Source organism: Peromyscus californicus, unplaced genomic scaffold, assembly GCF_007827085.1.
Source record: "Peromyscus californicus insignis strain IS unplaced genomic scaffold, ASM782708v3 Scaffold_15__1_contigs__length_86483966, whole genome shotgun sequence".
Classification (NCBI taxonomy): domain Eukaryota; kingdom Metazoa; phylum Chordata; class Mammalia; order Rodentia; family Cricetidae; genus Peromyscus; species Peromyscus californicus.
In genome coordinates, this window is record NW_026294447.1 from 73,954,310 (window position 1) to 73,973,594 (window position 19,285).

The 19,285-nt window shown below is 37.9% G+C and overlaps 1 protein-coding gene and 1 pseudogene across 1 annotated transcript in view; one reads left to right on the forward strand and one right to left on the reverse strand.

The window, feature by feature from the left end:
• The window catches only part of Synj2bp (synaptojanin 2 binding protein), a 37,843-nt gene extending 18,782 nt beyond the window's left edge, over window positions 1–19,061 (forward strand). Inside the window, exons 2-4 of the mRNA XM_052739413.1 lie at window positions 3,813–3,949; window positions 12,159–12,254; window positions 13,760–19,061. Coding sequence (XP_052595373.1) covers window positions 3,813–3,949; window positions 12,159–12,254; window positions 13,760–13,900 — 374 coding nt within the window. The 3' untranslated portion in view covers window positions 13,901–19,061. The remainder of the gene's footprint in view (window positions 1–3,812; window positions 3,950–12,158; window positions 12,255–13,759) is intronic.
• On the reverse strand, window positions 14,545–14,663 carry LOC128111364 (uncharacterized; annotated as a pseudogene).
• Window positions 19,062–19,285: the final 224 nt, after the last annotated feature.

Sequence of the window (19,285 nt, forward strand, 5' to 3'; positions counted from 1 at the left end):
TGTGTGTTCTTATTTATCTAAATAACACTTCAGAATTCTAGTCATGTTACTGTACATAATTATTAAATGATTCTAATTTTTTAACTTTTAATCTACTCTCTAACCTAGATAACTGTCACTTCCACATTAGTACATTGTGGGTTGCAATGAATATATTCTTGTATTATTTTTTATAGGTGGGATAATCACATTTGCCCTACTTGGGGTATTTTTGAAATTTAAAAGTGAATCTTAATAATACTAGGGCAGTAGATGTATACCAAAATTCCCAACAAACCAGAGTATATGCCCACTCCGTTTACAAAATATTTTCTTGGTTGCTGCTGATAGTTAGCTGATATATACTGAATAACTTAACTAATCTATCCCTTCTAGTTGTTCTCAGCTGATAACCTGTTCTAGTTGGTTGGTACATTGGCTGGATAATTACTACAGATTTAAGTAGTACTCTTGCTAGAAATAAAAAACAAAAAACTTTTATCTTTTGTGAGTGTTTTGCCTGAATGTATGTATGTGTGCTACATGCAAGCCTGATGCCTTCAGCGGTCAGAAGAGGGCTTCTGGAACTGGAGTTGTAGATGGTTATGAGCCACTGTGTGGTTTCTGGGAATCAAACCCAGGTCTCTGGAAAAGCAACCAGTCCAGTCCTCTTAACCACTGAGCCATCTCTCCAGCTCTCTATGAACTAGTTTTGAAGAGGATTCTTAGGAAATAAATTACAAGTGAATTTGAGTTCTAATCAAATGTTTTATATGTATAGATGGGTAACTTTTTTTTTTTTTTCTCAAGACAGGGTTTCTCTGTGTAGCTTTGTGCCTTTTCCTGGAACTCACTCTGTAGATCAGGCTGGCCTCGAACTCACAGAAGTCCGCCTGCTTCTGCCTCCCGAGTGCTGGGATTAAAGGCGTGCGCCACCACCGCCCGGCGATGGGTAACTTTTTAATCCCTATGTTTTCTCAGTTTTAAAAGAAATTTCATGTCTGCATCATCCTCCTTGCCCCACCAGACTCTTAACTGGAAATTTAACAGTCACTAGTTTATTGACAGAAATTGGTAGTGCCTTTCCCCAGTGTAACAGTTATTATGTTTTACAAAGAAAATTTTCAGATTTTGTTACTGGAGTCTAACAATTACCTTTGAAGAAGAGAGGGTAGAATTTGTAATCCTTATTTTCTAGAAAAGAAAGCAAATGAGATTTAAACTGATTTGTTTCTGTCCACATCTGGTAAATTTTGGAGTTGAACTTGAAACTAATTCTTCTGACTTATGCATTGTTTAAAGGGACAGGGAAAAGGATACATTTGTTTGTGGTTAAAGTCAGAACTGAACAGTTTAGTACAGTTTAGCTTTCCATCTTCCTTAGGACATAATACAGTGGCTGACCGCTAGTAAATGGTCAGTGATTTTTATTGAACAAATTGGACTAGGAATTATGTAAATGTATAGAGGGCTAAGATTTTTATCTGTTTGTTTATTGGTAGTGCTGCGGCGGATTGCCCAGCATGCTAGGCAAGTGCACTATCACTGCGCTGTACCTCCAGCCTCAAGTGTGAGCTATAATGTCATTGCTCACTGCTCTGGAAACTGCCATTCACTCCTGCCCAAGTTTTAAGGTATAGATGAGTTCATTTTTGTAAATATGGTTGAAGAAAGGTCTTTAGTTGATCTAAGAGTTCTCATTTTAAGTGATTTGGTTCACTTAAACAGAAATAACAATGTGTTAAATAAATGTACCACTATAATGTGGTACTCGGGGGTTGGGGGGTGAATAATAGATCTTAGTAAGGTTTCTTTTACTGCTTTTTAGATGCTGTTCTGTAGCTTTAAATAACCTGAAACAAAGTCCGTTTGGCAAATCACTATGTTTCATTTGGCCTCTTAACACTTGTTCCTCATTCCCAAGATCTTCAAAGATGGTAACTGTTTGGTGAGAGACTCACACCGTAGTGGAAACATTGAATTTCACTTGAAGACTTTCCTCTGGTTTGTTTCAGCATTGAGAGAAACTGATTGGCCCCAGCCCTTTGCTCAAACCTGTCACTATTTCTAAGTCTTTATGAAGCCTTTCATGATCTGGTTTCTGCTACCTTACCAGCCCCTCCCCACTTAACCTACAGTCATGAATTTAAATTAAGAGAATTATGTAAAAAATAAATAAGTAGTTTAGAGTTCCTGTTTTTCCTACCCTACCCTCCAGGGGTATGAAAACAGTCTTCTAGAACTAGTTCTTTCTGTTGTGTATCATAAATCCCCAAACAAATGCAAACAAACAAACAAAAACCCACAAAACTATCTGGTGGCAGAGACTCCATGTACAAGGTATGCTATTTAAATCATAAACTTCCTGATGTTTCTTCTTTGGTTATGTTTCTCATTAAATTGTGGATTGATTTGATAGTGCTATGTTAGTTCTTTGAGTCTTAGCTTCATTCTACCCCTGGAAAGGACTTTAGAGAAAGCCTACATTTATCTCTTTAGTGATATGGTCTCTACTGAGATCGTTAGGAGACTGATAACTGGCTTTCCCTTCCCATTGCACTAACACAGTTTTGTTTTTTAAATTGTTTCCAACTGTCTTCCTTCTCTTTGTACTGTGTCCCTGAATTATGACTGTAGTTACATAAAGAAGATAGGTTCCTTTTTCTCTCATTTCTTTTTCTTTTCTCTCTTACCCCTTCTTTCTCCCTTTTTCCTTTTTTTCTTTTGTATATAAGTTTTAAAAGTTTCCTCAAAGAAATCAAATGATTTCTGTAGAGTAAAATCCTTGTCACAGCTTAGTGGTTGGTTCGTGAAAATTAAATTTTAGTTAGTTAAACAGCTAACTTGTTTGCCTACCATATTTTATTATAGTAAGAAACTTAGCTATCCTCTATTAACAGATTTGAAAATATACCATATATTATTTTGGGCAGACACAGTGTTGTACAGCAGATCTCTAGAATCTTTCTTCTGTAACTGAAATATTTTACTCTTGTAAACTAAACTCAGAGAAACAAAGAATAGACTAGTGGTTACCGGGCACTAGGAGCAAGGAGGTTCGCAGCCACCAATCAGTAAGGAGCTATTTTCCTTCGGTGAGTAAACTTGGCTGTGTGCAGGTATGCGATCAGGTGTACTCGATGTAGAAAGGAAAGAGGGAATTTGGTGATTTGATTCTCCTGTAAAGCAGCAGTTGCTCTTCTAGTTCTGAGGTTTCCTGCTAACAACCATATCACTACTCTCCTATCCCGGGACAAAATAGAAAAAGAGAAACTACCAAGACTGCTTCTTCCAAAACACTAGCATGTACAGGTGTTCCCAAATCTTGACAGAAGAAACACGTGAAGGAGAGGCTTCAGTTAGCGACCCTTTTCTCACCAAATTGATAACATTTTATTTGATAATTAGTTAAAAAACAAAGCTTCTTTTTGTGAGCACAGCTAACCCTGTTACACTAATATAAGAATACCAGGATTTGGGTCATCTGAATGTCACCAACAGGATCAAAATTAAGTCTGAGCAGACACACTTATATCTTACAGGACTCACCATTACTATTTTCCCACGTTATGTATAGCTCAGTATATTCGACCAGTCATTTTGATCACTGTGTATGTAATTTCAGTACTGCCTGGTTCAAATTAGCAATCTAGGTACTTTGGCCTTTGTTGATAATGACTTACTGACTTTGCTAATGACTGTGTTAACTACCAACCTTACAGTCTGAATTGCCAGCCTCTCCTCCCCACTAGACCATTTTTCTCTCCTTTCTTCTCCTCTAATCTTTCTTTCTTCTTCACCCCCTCTCCTTCACTCCTCCATGATTTTCTCAGGGCTGGGCTTCAACATCGTCGGTGGGACAGATCAACAGTATGTCTCCAACGACAGTGGCATCTACGTCAGCCGCATCAAAGAGGATGGGGCTGCGGCCCGGGATGGGCGGCTCCAGGAGGGTGATAAGATCCTTTCGGTGAGATATGGCTTCGGCTCCCTTTGCTATACTTTGCTCCCTTGACCTCCTCTGACCCCTTGCTTGGGAAGATTCCTATCTGCCTGTTTGGAAATGAATTACCTAGATTGTATGATTAAATGGGAAGAACATTGATGAGTCTTCCAACTTTACCATTGGTCTTAGAGGATAGTATTCTTGCTTGACAGATAAGGCAAATTTAACATAGAATGTGAAGTTACTTGCCCTAGTTCAAAAAAACAAAGCAAGTAGAGATGAAGGATTGGTTTGGAGGAAGGAGATTTAAACCCACAGTTTTCATTTTTGTCTTGTTAACTTTATCACCTCTCTTTTGTTGATTAAAACACTTACTTATGCCTTTTCTTGGGATGCTGTCAGCCTTTACTAATGGTCTTAACTTTAAAAAGGGAGGTAAGGATTACGTTTCTTCCTTCAGTTCAGGGCCCTTCCTTTCTCAGTGTTAAGATGAAAAATTGAAATAGAGTTTGGATATCTGTCAATTGTGCTCCCATTTCATCCTGTTAATGTCTCTTACTGTATAATAATCATGAATCTTATTAATTTTTTATATACTCAAAGACAGTATTTAGATTTCCTTTTAACTTTCCATATCTTAGTACAGTACTCAACATAGGCTTAACATGAGCAAATCAGAAAATTCATGCAAACTTAGAAAGGTTGAACAGTCATATGGGCTCACAGAACCTTAGCCTTTTAAAATCATTTATTATTTTAAGTATGTGTGTGTGTATTTGTGTGTGTAGGGGGATATGTGCACATGAGTGCTGGTGCCCATCGGAGCAAGAGGTATTGGATCCTCCTGGAGCTAGAGTTACTGGCAATTGTGAGCTGTTCCATGTGGTTGCTGGGAACCGGACTCAGGTCCTCAGAAAGAATAGTACATGCTTTTAACTGCTGAGCCATCTTCCCAGACCCAGACTCTTAGTCTTAGAATAAATTGAATACTCCTAAAGTAAATCAGAGTCCAGGCAGAATAAAACTTGAAAAACTCCTATTTGTGGCTGTCTCTTTTATTTCTGTTTTACTCACTGACTACAGTGTTGTTATTATGTTACCAGTTGTGGTAGTTGGGGAAGGTTAGGTCATGCTATAGATTTTTTAAAATTAATATTTTGGGCTGCTATTGCTTAGTTTATTTGTATGGAAATAACACACATAATGGGTATAAAGAATGGGAAAGTACTGAGAGAGTGAACTGTTATCAAGGATTTCCTGGGAGATAGACTGGCTGCAAAGGGCTGTTCTCAGATTAAGAGAAATTTGAAGAGGATGGGACTTCTCATGGCAGAAGTGCCCCATTTCCACATGTGCTGTGCATCATGGCCCATGGTCTAAAGAAGAGGAAGTTATTTCCTACTTTGTCTTATGAACTGAATAGGGCAAAAGGGCCAAACTGGTAAAAGGCTGAAGTAAATGAAGTGTAGACCAAGACAAGATTTGATTAAGATTTAATTATTATGTCGGAGACTTGATTTAGAACTTCCATAAAACAAGAATATCCTTTTAAAAGATTTTATTATAGTTTTGAATTTTTGTCTTTTGAATTGCCTGTCATAGAGTTCAGTTGATTAGTGATAAAAGTCATATGTGTGAAGTTTCCTGGTCCTTTTAGATATCAGCTTATTGGATACCTCTCTGCCATCTAATTCATTTGGTAGCAGTATATAAAGGCAGGAAGAATGTATACCTTTTTCCACTTGACATCTGCATGTTTGAGAGATCTGGTTCAGTTTTGAATGTCTCCTTAGAGAGACACACAGCCAGGCATGGCAGCACACACCTGTAGTCCTCTAATACTCAGGAGGCAGAAGCAGGAACATTTTGAGTTCAAGTCAATTATGAATTACTTACTTAGCAAGATCCTGTCTCAAAAAAAGAGATACATATAAATCAGGACAAGTAGTTATGAAAGGTATATAAAATAATTTAGGAAGCTTAAGAATATGTCCAGGCCGGGCGGTGGTGGCGCACGCCTTTAATCCCAGCACTCGGGAGGCAGAGCCAGGCGGATCTCTGTGAGTTCGAGGCCAGCCTGGGCTACCAAGTGAGTCCCAGGAAAGGCGCAAAGCTACACAGAGAAACCCTGTCTCGAAAAACCAAAAAAAAAAAAAAGAAAAAAAAGAATATGTCCAATATATAATTACCATGGATGGCATTATTTTAGTCCAGCTCACTGACTATTTGCCATGTTTCAGTCCACTAAGCTTTTCCTAGTCCCTTTACATTAAACTGCAATATAGGGACAGTGATAACTGCTTTTGTTATGAAAGCAATAATGAAGAATTTAGGAGTAGGTATTTTGTCATCCTCAGAAGAAAGATGTTGTAAAAATACAAACTAACTTTGCAATAGGACAGAAAAGAAAAATTGTGGGTGAGTTGTTAAAGGTACAATGTATAATTAGTATTTTGACACAGAAATCACAATCTCTCCAAACACTAGCACTCTGAAGAGAGACTTGCAAAGTATAGGGTTCAGTATAGAGCTTAAAAAGAGAGTCATGTTCTTTGGAAAGCTTTGCTTAAAGGTGAATTACCTAAAAAAGAATTATGAACAGTTTTAAAGCACAAAATGACAACTTTCAATGTAATCTTGTCTAATATCAGCTAAGAAAACTGAGGTTTGATGAAGTCAGGTGGTTTACAAGTCACATAACTAGTGTTGGGGAAATAAACCTTTCATCTATCTGAATTTGGATCCTTTGCTAAAACTAATACTAATACTAACATTAACACTATATTGTCTTCCTAAAAGGTAAATGAAAAAGTAAGATTAATTACTCTGAAAAGGAAGTTACATAGTGAATAACTAGTAGATGACAGGAAGGCTTTGTAAAAGAACTGAAATGAATCTTTCTATGAAGGCTCGAATTAATGGGATAACCCACTTTTAATCTCAGCACTCAGGAGGCAATTGCAGGCTAATCTCTATGAGTTCAAGACCAGCTTGGTCTATAGAGCAAATTCCAGGACAGCCAGGGCTGCACAGAGAAACCCTGTTTCAAAAAAAGGAAGAAAGAAAAGGGGGAAAAAAAAGTCAAACAGAAAAAGCAGCCGAACAAGCAAACAAAAAAGATGCAAGTAGTGGCTGTTGCTTAGCCAGGCCGCATCGCCTCCTCGTCTGTAAGCGAACCTTGTCGGCTGTTACTTTGAAAAGTTCCATCTGTTTAACTTGCTTCATCCCTAGTGCCTTAAGTTTTCATTTCTTACTGCCTGTGATGTATCTATAAAATGTAGCTAAATTACTGATTAGCTTATTTTGTTCTGTTAGTTATTTTGCAGTTTTAGGGATTGGTGCAGGGCCTTGCACATGCTAGTTTGTGTTCTGCTGTATCTCTTCAGCCCTTTCAGTTTATTTCTAATTCGTTTTCCTATTTCTGTGGAATACTTTCCGTGTTGTAAAATGTGCTCTGTGCTTTTCTGACATTTCCTCAATTATCAGACTAAAACTCTGTTCCTTTTTTAGCACACAGGCACACATAGATAATGTAGATAATGAAGAGAGTCGTTAAGTATGAATTTCCTATGAGTTATTACACTCTTAATTTACTCTTCTCATCCTCCCTAAATATGCTCCATATGTTGTCTTGATCAAGTTCTGGAATGGAAAAACTGCATGATATATTGTGCAGTTTCTTCTTTTCTCATAAGAAGTGGAATTTAATTTTCTTTTTTCTTTTTTAAGATTTATTTATTTATTATGTATACAGTGTTCTACCTGCAGGCCAGAAGAGGGCACCAGATCTTATTATAGATGGTTGTGAGCCACTATGTGGTTGCTGGGAAATGAACTGAGAACCTCTAGAAAATCAGTCAGTGCTCTTAACCTCTGAGCCATCTCTCCAGCCCTGGAATTTAATTTTCTATGGCCACTGCATATGATTTATACCAAAAGATAATAAAAATTTAACTAAGCAATGTAAATACTTATAAAAATACAATCATTTACACTCTGAATGAAGCAGAAGCAGGGGTTCTTAATGAATCTCAAGAACTAGACACTCTTCACCCATTGTTTGTTTTGTGTGTGTTGGTAAGAATGGTTTGATACAGGAAGCGGGGAGGATATTTTTTATGGTAAAGAAAAGGTAGAAGTAAGTTTTTCATTTCTCCTGTGTGCCCAAATGAAGGGAGGGAAGCTAGTAAAGAATAGTCATTCCTCTGTGAACTTTATATCTTTATGAAGTTCATGACAATGTAGCTGGTTCTTATATACTACAGATATGAGTGTTCCATTTTGACCAGCCCCCTAGAAAAGTCATAGTGGTGGCAGAGATTGGACCATTAGTCAGCTGCATTTCGTATTGTTGATGAAGGAGTTTGTTAATCATATATGGGAGGAAGTTAGTGAGAGATTAAACAGATGTGCTGGAGAACTTTTCACATTAGTGTAGTAAGTCAAGAGCACATGTTTTCCTTACTTACCAGTTTCATTTGTATGTTTTGAACAGTACAATAGTTACTAACAGAATTGTATTGTAGGAAAGTGGATTGTGAGATAGCATTTAAGGTAGGAATGGGGAGAAACTGTGGAAAGTGAATCAGAAAAAAATCACTAATTAAGTTAAGTATCCATAACCTAAATTGGCAGCCTTAGGAGAGAAAATAGTATAAAGTCATGGTGTTAGGCTGCAAGACAGATACTACATGTGCCAATTAACTGACTACAGAGTGTTTAAAAATTATACATCTAAGTGAAGGGGTAGGAGTGTCATTAAGAGAGAAGTTAGGATATTCTGCTTTTGTGGAAAGTTATAAAGAGACTTTGGATATACTGAATTGGATTCTACTTAGATAATCCAGATTATCTAAGTAATCCATATTATCTAAGTATCAGCATCCAGCAGGACATTGGTAAATCCCAAAGCATAAGTAGAGTTATTTTGGAGAATATGGTAGAAATGGTGAAAGATGACCATGTGAGAAAATCAGAAAGAAAAATAGTTACCAATCAAGAATTTATACCTACTTTGAGAAAGAGAGAGAGAGACAGAGAGACAGACAGAGAGACAGAGAGAATGAGAATGGCACAGTAATCAAGGAAAAAAAACCAGAGAGCTAAGTATTCATCATCTAACATAGAAGATGATTACAAAAGGAGGTGGTCTACAAGTTGTGAGAAAGTGGTTAAGAGTTGTGTATTTGAAGTCCCATCTGACCTTCAGGAGAGATTGTTGTTTCACTTTATATATGAAGGGAATAAATATTTAATGGATGTGGAGGAAGTACACACAGTACATGCACACAGTTGTTTGTTTGTTTGTTTGTTTTTATTGTGCATGGTGTTTTGCCTGTGTGTATGAATATGTGTGTATCACGTGTGTGCCGGGTGCCTGCAGAGGCCAAATGAAGGCATCAGATCCCCTGGAACTGGAGATAGAGATGGGTGTAAGCTGCCATGGTGCTGGGAACTGAACCCAGGTTGTCTGGAAGAACAGCCAGTGCTCTTGGCCAAAGAGTCATCTCTCCAGCCCTGCAAACGTTTTTTTCAACAATTTTTTGCAGGGTAAGAAAAAGAAGAGAGGAAGGGTTCAGCTATGTACATCCATTGTTTTCTTTATAGAGGATAGTGGCTTTAGTTGAGAAGGAGCAGCAAAAGATAAAATCAGAAGAGAGTGACTGAGTTTTGTAAAGACATAGTAAATGGGTTATTCTTGAGAAATATAATAGACTTAATTAGAGATGAGGGAAAAGGAACATCAAGGGTGTAGCTTGAGTTTTCCTGCCTGGCCCACAGTCAGGACAAATCTCTGACACCCGACAGTCCCACAGCCATTCAGACCCAACCAAATAAACACAGAGACTTATATTGGTTTCAAACTGTATGGCCATGGCAGGCTTCTTGCTAACTGTTCTTACAGCTTAAATTAATCCATTTCTATTAATCTATACCTTGCCACGTGGCTTGTGGCTTACCGGTACTTCACATGCGGCTTGTCATCATGGCGGCTGGCAGTGTCTCCCTCTCCCAGCTTCCTGTTCTCTCAATTCTCCTCTCTGTTAGTCCCGCCTATACTTCCTGCCTGGCCACTGACCAATCAGTGATTTATTCATTGACCAATCAGCAACACATTTGACATACAGACCACCCCATAGCACAGGGAATATCAGAATTTGAGGGAGAAGATAAAAGGGAAAGAGTGAGCTGCCTTCAGTATTCTCACAAAGGATAAAGCAAAGGAATCTGCTGAAGGGAATCAGGGTCAGGATAATGGAGAAGATGTGTAACAGATATTGATGAGTATTTATTAATGAGTTTGCTTGATGAATAGTACGGTCTTAAAGATAAGCTGTAGCAGCTAACCTGGATCTGTGTACAGAATGTGACCATGCTTTTCTGTGGGAATACTCAACTGAATGACGGCAAGGAACATAGATGCAGTGTATTCCCAGGACTGGAAAGATGTCAGGTAACCAGGACAAGAGACTCTAATAATTTATGAGGTGCTTTGTTGAATTTACAGCCAAAATCCTAGATGGGCAAATGCAAGTGAAATATGAAGAGGTTAAAAGCACTGATAACAATAAAGAGGAAATCTAATGGAGGAATAAAAGTATGAAGAGCAGAAATTGTGGTCAGGTTTTTAGAGTTGGATATTTGTCTAGTATATCTAATGTTAATGTCTGAGTTTGTCTCAATTGGTAACTTGAAAAGAAATTATTGAAAATATTCAGTCTTTAAAATAAAAGTGTTGGTAGCTTCACTTATCAAAGATACTAGCAAGACTTAAGAGTAGAAGGAACACTATAAATCTGTTACAGAAGGAAGACATTAGGTTTTGATGGGGCTAGTGGTTCACGATGACACCGAGATGGACTTCTGTGGGGTAATCAGACTCTTCTCTGTATATTCTCACTAATGCTATCAAGCCTGCCTCTGACTACTTTCTTCTGTTGACTACTGTCTCACCTATTGTGAGTGGGAAATTTCCCCAGCTGCTGTGTTTCTCAAGCTCCATCTCCACTTCTCAATAACAGACTTGGTCAGGACCATGTACATAAGCTCCCCCACTGGACTTTTCCTGGGCTTCCAACAAATGAGAACAGTACACAGGCTTGATCTGTCTCAGTACCCTCTTGACCAACTCACTCTGTCTAAAACCTAACCTAAGACTGTGATGAGAATGCTGAGAAGAACAGACATGTAAATAGCTTCAGCTTCAGCTAAGGGGCAGTTAGCAGGTCAGGGTGGGAAAATAGGAACATTCAAAGAACAGTGAAATGCAAGGAAACTTCTTCATTCCAGTATTTAAAATCTGTAGCCCTAGCTTCTACACTCAGGATCTCTGTGTCAATTACTTCATTAAGAAAAGTTAGTATAAAAATGCGGTCTAACTCATAGGGTAACTGTAGGAATTAAATTTGATAGTGTATGTAAAGTACAGAATCTACTAAATCTAAATATTCTTTCTGCTAGTGCTGTTAATAGTGACAGTGACATGTATAAAAAATATGCAGTCTTGCACAAAGTGGCATGTGTTGAGTTACTGAGTGCAGTATTGATACCACTTGTGATTCCTAATACCAGAAAGAGTACTAGTGCTTTACATTTGTCACCTCTGTGTAGTAGGAATGACCTACATCAAGTGATCTTAAAGGTGCGTATCGTCATATACATAGATATTTAGTAAATGTGAGGACAGGAATATACATGGAACCAGTGGGAATTGTTCACAATAAGATAAGCTCACTAGAATGGGCTAGTGTAGATTTACACAATATGGAAATAAATTTGGGAACATAGAATTAGGTTTCCAGGGCTGAAGCTAGAAATGCTGAGGATTAGGAATATAAAGGATAAGGGGATAACCGAGAAGATTCCTGATGTTAGCTATATAGAAACAGACAAATATCCACAGGTGCTATGCACATACAGTAACAGAAACCCATACATCCAAACAAGATAAGCACAGAAGCTCAGAAGGAAGAGAAAGGAATCTATTTAAATCTGGGTTCATTTCAGATGGTTCATGGACCCTAAGTTGTAGGAAAACCTAACTTTGAAAGTGAAGAAACTTCCTCCTGAGTGCTAAGTATCTTAGCCCATACTCCTAGCCCTTGGGATTTGCCCTGAAAGAGTTTGGTTTCATTTTTAATAAAGGGATGGTTGCCTGCATGAAAGTAAATTGTTCACTTATGAGACTTAGTCCCTTGCCTTTCTTAGCTCTCTTTCTTGCTGTTTTTGAAAGGTAAATGGCCGAGACTTAAAGAACCTGTTACACCAGGATGCTGTAGACCTCTTTCGTAATGCCGGATATGCTGTGTCCCTGAGAGTACAGCATAGGGTAGGTATCATCCAGCCAGATATGGGACAGTAGGCTTTCTCACTGCACTTGTAAATAAACTTGTGGATGTAATCTTCAAAGTCTGCTTTATTTTTTTTCTTCTGCTATTACTGCTTTGTAGGGTTTGTCTAGCATATGCAGGAGTCGTTTGGCATTTCTGTTTATTAGTAAAAGAAGTGTATAACACTATACTTAGAACCCAGGTCCTACCTTCAGTGTAATTTTTTTTAAAAAAGATAAAGTTTAATCAAGTGAAAAATGGAAAGAAAATAGAATCACTTTCACTTTTTGTTAGGGAAAGCACTATTTGTGTACCTTTGAAAACTCTTATTTATGACTACAAAGATGGTTATGTTTTCTGTCTCCTGTTATAAGGCTTCTCCTTCCATGACCACATTGGCTAAGACCTGAGTGCATCTTGAAGGGCAACTCTTAAGAAAAAGGAAGTGGAATTAAGACTTCTTACATCTGCTTCTTTTTTCTTTCTTTCTTATTTTTTTGAGACAGGTTCTCTCTATGTAGCCCTGGCTGTTCTGGAACTCACTCCGTAGATCAGGTTGGCCTTGAGCTCAGAGATCTGCCTGCTCTGCCTCCTGAGTGCTGGGATTAAAGGCGTGTGCTACCACTGATAATTTGGATGATAGGAAGGAGGTCCGAGTTCCTCTTACAGCACCAGGGATTTCTGAGTTCATCTATAGCCCAAGTTCACTGTGCCTATGATTCTTTCTTAACTTGGTCTGCTCTTTGCTAAGAGGCCAAGTGAGGATTCAAAGGCTGAAGAAAATTAAAAGGAGCTAGTAAAAAATTGGAGAAACAGAAGCTAACTTGAACTACATGGTGATACTCTTGTTTTATAGAAAACAAAAACTAAAGAAAAGAAAAATAAGAAAGGCAAAATATAAAGCTATCCAAGAAAGCAACCAGAGTTGCAAACAGAATGTGAGTGTGATAGCATTGCAGACTTAGGCATGGGGGACAAGGTTCCATTTTCGGAGCAAGAGGATGACTTGGAAGCTGTATAGTGTTTCTAAGTAATGTCATTGCAACTGTGCTGACACTGTCTGGATCTGCTCTTACTGTGTTCTAATGACTGATATTCTTTGTAAGTAAATATTTCCAAAAAGAAGTCTCCTTTCCTCTCCCTTTGCTGCTTAGCAATGTCCAGACTTCCTGAAGGATCATAGGTTTCATCTCATCCCTTCATTTTTCTGATAGGAAACATATATAGCAAGATAGAGGCATTATAGAAACAAATGATTTACTTTACCCTGTGAGGTCCCATTAAGTCAGTACCAACCAAAGTTAAATGCTTCCCTATCAGCACTGTTCTTCTCAGAGTATCTGTGAAAGTGATGCATCAGCTAGGACAAGACCTCCTTCTGCTAGGTTGTGTGGGGTTTATAGCTTTGGATGGTGTAGACTACACCTCCAGGTAATTGTCAACTTGGATATTTTAGTTGTGGCATATGCAGTAGTCAGATTTAATATTTCTCCTTCTCTTTCAGTTACCAGTGCAGAATGGACCTATAGTACATCGAGGTGAAGGAGAACCAAGTGGTATTCCTGTAGCCATGGTGCTGCTACCAGTGTTTGCCCTCACCATGGTTGCAGTTTGGGCCTTCGTGAGATACCGAAAACAGCTTTGAAATGCTTGCGGTCTTCCAGTGTGTCCAATGAACTAACTGTTTCTCTCACTCACCTCCCCTGCCAGTCTCCCTTATCCTTTCTCCTCTACATAGCCAACACATGATTTAAAGTGACTGATTACCACTCAAAACCTTGCTCTTCAAACTCGCCAAGACTTCAAATTCTAATGGGAGGGTGAAGGTATTATTTGAAGAAAAGCTTGTGGGGGAGGGAGAAGCCTTGCTAAGAACAAATGAGAAGTTACATTTTTACTAGAACTGCCAATAAAATTTCAGCTATCACCCAAAGAGGAAAAGCTCAGTCTTCCTGTTACCATGGATGACACCTTTTTCTTAGCTGGCATGTTTGAAGGCTAGCTGTGCTACATGGAAGGAGGAGTTGATCTTTACTTTTTTTCTTTTCCTTTTAATGCTTTTCCTTGTGAAATGTCTGTGGCCTTTAATTTGTAACTCTATACCTAGATGCCTATATTGGACACAGGCGAATGAAGTTTGTTTTTTTTTTAACTTTCTTCAAAAAGAAATATATACAGTAGTACACATATGCATATATGATAACACAACACTGATGCCTTATAAAAGGGGAGAAAACCATACTGGTTCCTGGGTTTCTAATGAACAATTTTTTGGGACTAGGGGATCATCATATTCCTTCATATATAATCAAGACTCATATTAACAATGAGTTCTGGATTGTAAAGAGAACCTCCTTGCACACTTGTCTGTAAGTCATTGTCCACAAATTGAAAACACACACAGTGCTAAGGGATGACTGTCACTGAAGCAGGAACTCTTTGCAGAGCGTGTATAGTGGAGATGGGAAAATGATCTTTAAAAGAGAATGCTCAATCAGTGGCATTAGGAAATAATAACAGAAACAACGGATTGGAAAATGTAGAACAAGTGTCACACGGTAGCTACGGTGATGTGGTGAAGTGTACTAGAACAGCTCTGCTCAAGTCAATCTCTTCAAAAGACTTTGAGGTATAAAGTCAAGTCCTACCAATCTCTGAACCAGCCTAGTTGGTATTTAACAGTGCTGTTAAAGGGTCAACTGGAATAGATAAGGGCAGCAGTAGGGCCCAAAGAACCAGAAGGGCCAAAAGTTGTCTTGATAGACAACTGAAAAAAAAGATCATGCCTCAAGGTGGCACTTGAACCCTCAAGGCTACTTAACAGTTTTCAGTTTCTAGTATCAGGCAAAACCTTAGGAACTGCCTTTCTGGTAGGACTGACCTAAAATCAGCCTGCTTCTGATTAAGATAAGAAGGCCTGAATTGGTTTTGTTTACCTCCCCCACCAAAAAAAACCACCCCTCTAAGCACTAGCTTTGATTTTAATAAGTCAATGGACCATTTTTCAGAGAAGGGGAAGGAATAAGTTTTGTTTGTTTGATAGAGGGGTCAAGGAAATTTGGTGATTGTTTCCAAGGAAAGCCTGAGAATAGAGTGTGGATGAGTAGATGCCGGAGAACAGCAGGGATATTGGTGAGGTGGGAGCCATCCTGTTCATGTAGTGTCTAAGTTGGTTTTAGAGTGCCGAGGATAGTTGAACCAAGCCTAGTTTTTTTAACAAAATAATTTTTATCTTCTAAATATATTGGCCAGACTGTTATTTTGACAGAAGATTATGAGTTTTCCTGACAATCTAGCAATTACTTAACAAGTGTTGGTTGCACATTAGTTTTGTCAAGACACCTGTACAAAGAAGGGAAATAAATGCACAGACTTCATCTGAAAGGACATTGTGATTACAGTTAGGAAGAGAACAGTTAAAATGGAATTAGCCACGTAAGTGTAAGTTGTTGTTTCTATTGTAGACAACAATAGAAAATAGCTCTTGCGAATTGAGCGTCCCATAGAGGAAGGGACAGGTGCTAACTGTCTAGTAAGAGCATTCATAAATAGGTGAGAAAAGTCTATCAGGTTGAATAATAAATGAAACCAGTATGGAAAGAAATGTTGCCATGCAAGATAGAGCACAGTGTGGCTACAAAGATGACCAACAGGTGTTTTAAAGAATTCAGAAAAGGAAAGCTATTGTGTAGTGGCATCAGAGTAGAATGGAAAGTCTTAAAAAGTCTGATGAGACTTTGCCTCTGGGTAAACTGTTGATACAGGGAGAGATTTGCTTTTAACAGTCTTCACATAACTAAGCCATTCAGTACTTTTTGAAATTGATTTAGTAACAGGAGTTATTCTAAGTCCCACAGAAAATGCAAAAACAAATTGTAGTTCTTGTTGCAACCAGCACCACTGTGGAGGCCCAGTGTCTGGTACCCTCCTTGTATTCAATGGCATCTAAAGCGGCTTCTGCCATGGGCCTGTTTACCCCTACTATTCACTTCAGGGTTTGAAATTTATTGTTGAAGATGGTCACACATACAAATTGAAACAAATGGCAAGAAGGATAGAAAGCTGTTGTATGTTGATATATGTAAATACAAAACATCTTTGGTGGGAATTTTACTTTGGTTGATAGGAATTTTAATTCACTTGGGTCTCCTTGGGAAATAAACAGCACTTGACCAAAACATTTAAGATTTAGGCAAATACTTTAGTATTTCACTTTTGGTTGTATGAAAACTAAAATTAGCATAGATGGGATGTTAAGAATCCATTATAGATTGTAAAAAATTTATGTTTATCATAGACTGACTCTGATATTCCTATTACCTTCTAGACTATATATGATGCTTCTGCCACATAAATTATAATGTTTAAAGTTTTGAATATTGATTATAGGTATATTTAAAGTATTTTTCTTGTATTTATCAATGTGTTTTTATATATAATTCTAATAGATATTGTTTGCTTCAGTCGTTTCTGTTTCCTTTTCCTGCAGTTTTCTATATGAATGATTTCATGTAATTAATTGGACCATCTAGCCACAGGCAACAGATAAAAATAGTATTTGTAATTACAGTCTATGCCAGGGCTGTACTAAATTGACTGGTGACACTATATATAACCTTGAGATCCAAGTATTGTTATAAAGAGACTGAGGATGAGAGAATAAATTATTTTCTAAGATTGTATAGGTGGTAATATAGAATCATGATTTAAACTCAGGACTTTGGGTGACAGTATCAGTAATATTCCCATTGCTAACAGTTCTCAAAGCAAGGTCTCTGGACAAAAGCATTAGTTTTCCCTGCAAATTCTTGGGCATCATCCCATACTTACGGAGTGAGACGAGCATGGCAACCAGCAATTCTGTCCTTCTAGGTAACTGACTAATGCTGAAGTTTGAGATTCACCACTGTCTAGTTAGAATCACTTGGACAGCTGGTCAACCCACATTAAATAAGGACCTTTGGGACTAGGACTTGGACAATAAAATATGTTTCACGAGGTAGCTAAAATGTGCAGCCTCTATTGGAAATGTTCCATGGCATTAAATTATCAGATCACCTGCAGACGAGGCTCTAGCCAGAATCAAGAACTTGGCTAAGTTCAGAGCCCAGCTCTCTGAGAGGTGGAGTAAGAAGTGGAACATTGTTTTACTCCTGTGTGCTCAGGACAGACTGATCAACCTCTGGTAATGTATGTGCAGCCATATAAGAACCAAATCATAGGATTGTGACTCTAATAGACTCTTGGATAAAATTTGTATTAGAAGTGAGAAAAGTTAGTGGGTTTTTTTTGTCTCAAATTTGTTTTGAATGTCACCACTATAAGAATACATACAAAAACTATATTTTAAAATCTCATTTTACTTCCATCTTTTCCCAATGGGCTTTCAATAAAGACCAGAAGAACTGATAGACAGCTAAAGAGGATTGTAGGCATCAAGATTTGAATGGGAGAGTACATTGAACAATCCAATAAACCCAATCACGTGTTGTTTTAAGTTCAGTAGTTTAAAATTAGATATGGGCTGTTTGTGGTATTTTTTATTGTGCAAATAAGCAATTAAAATATATTTAGAGGCCAAGCATGGTGGTACATGTCTTCAATCCCAGCATTTAGGAGGTACAGGCAGAGACAGGCAGATCCCTGTGAGTGGAGGTCAGCTGTGTGTGTGTTTCAATAAAGATTTTATTCTACCCACTTTTAGTGGAAAGTATCTTTGATAAAGATTTTTTTCTTCATCCAGCAGATAACCATCAACACCAGTACAGCAATATAAAGATAAAATTTAGTCACTAAATTGAAATAGCCCAGCAACTGAGATGGGTGATCTTGATGTTAATGTATCTTTCCAATATCACTGAGAAGTACACATTTTGAGTTCTTAAGCTCTCTACCTCTCACAGTAGTTTAAGGGTTGGCTGTTAAACCAGGCTAAGCCTTTTTTGCTATTCCTTTTAATTGCAAATCTTTTTTTGAGATTAGCTCTCACAGCCTACAGTGCAATTATGATTAAGGGGTGTGGCGGAGAGACAGTATTTTAAAGAACTCTACCCAATGGGAACCAGATTGTGAACTGCCATTGACTCTTGTGTTGCTATCTATATATAGAATACAAAGCATGTGACTGTTTACCTGATGCACTTGATACTATAGAACTCTACAGAAGAATGCTCTATTGGTATAAGGAATCTAGCTCCAGTAAACACTAATGCCTGTAACTATAAGTTCCCTCATTGTTACGTTCTATTTTAACAGAGGAGAAAGAGAAGGGAAGAAGACTGATGTAGGTTTTCAAATGCCATTTTATTATTAATCAGCAGATTGATTTACAAAAGAGCTGTGTAAATATATTGACTAGTCACAGGAAAATGGGATGGTCCTTTTCATAGTTACAAATGAAGTAAGTAGGTTTACAAATGAAGACACAGATTAAATCCTGTTTTTGTTTTACTTCTGTGTCTCCAATACTAATTTGAATGAATTTGTTATTACTGAATACTTGTACACCTTCCAGGCCATTTAGTTCTTGGAAAATTATCTTCCTTAAATGCTGTATGTTGTTTCCTTTCTGCTCTGACTCTTATGTCCCCCTTGCATCCCTGAATGTAAACAGCAGCTGTTTCACAGGTTAGATGCCTGAGAGCTACTTGGAAAACAAGTAGACACAAGACCACATTAACTAAGAAGTATCACCACAAATCCGGTGTTGATGCTGATTTCAACCTCACTGTTTGATACCAGTGCATCCAGATTTGCCCGTTGAACTATGACATTCAATAAAGACCTGTTGAACTTGTTTGAATATCTACAGTCTTGGATTTTTTTCTTTTGGAAACTATTAGTAACTAGTTCCTTAGTTTTCTGTCACTTTAAACCAGCAACACTGATGGGACAATGGGAAGAGAAAAGAAACCTAAATTTGAAGCTTACTTTTGGCAGAACAGGTAAACATTAGGACTCAGCACTGCTAATAGAGGTGCTCACCAGTGTTGTAGGTATTATCTGAAGCCCTGTTGTTATATCCATTTTA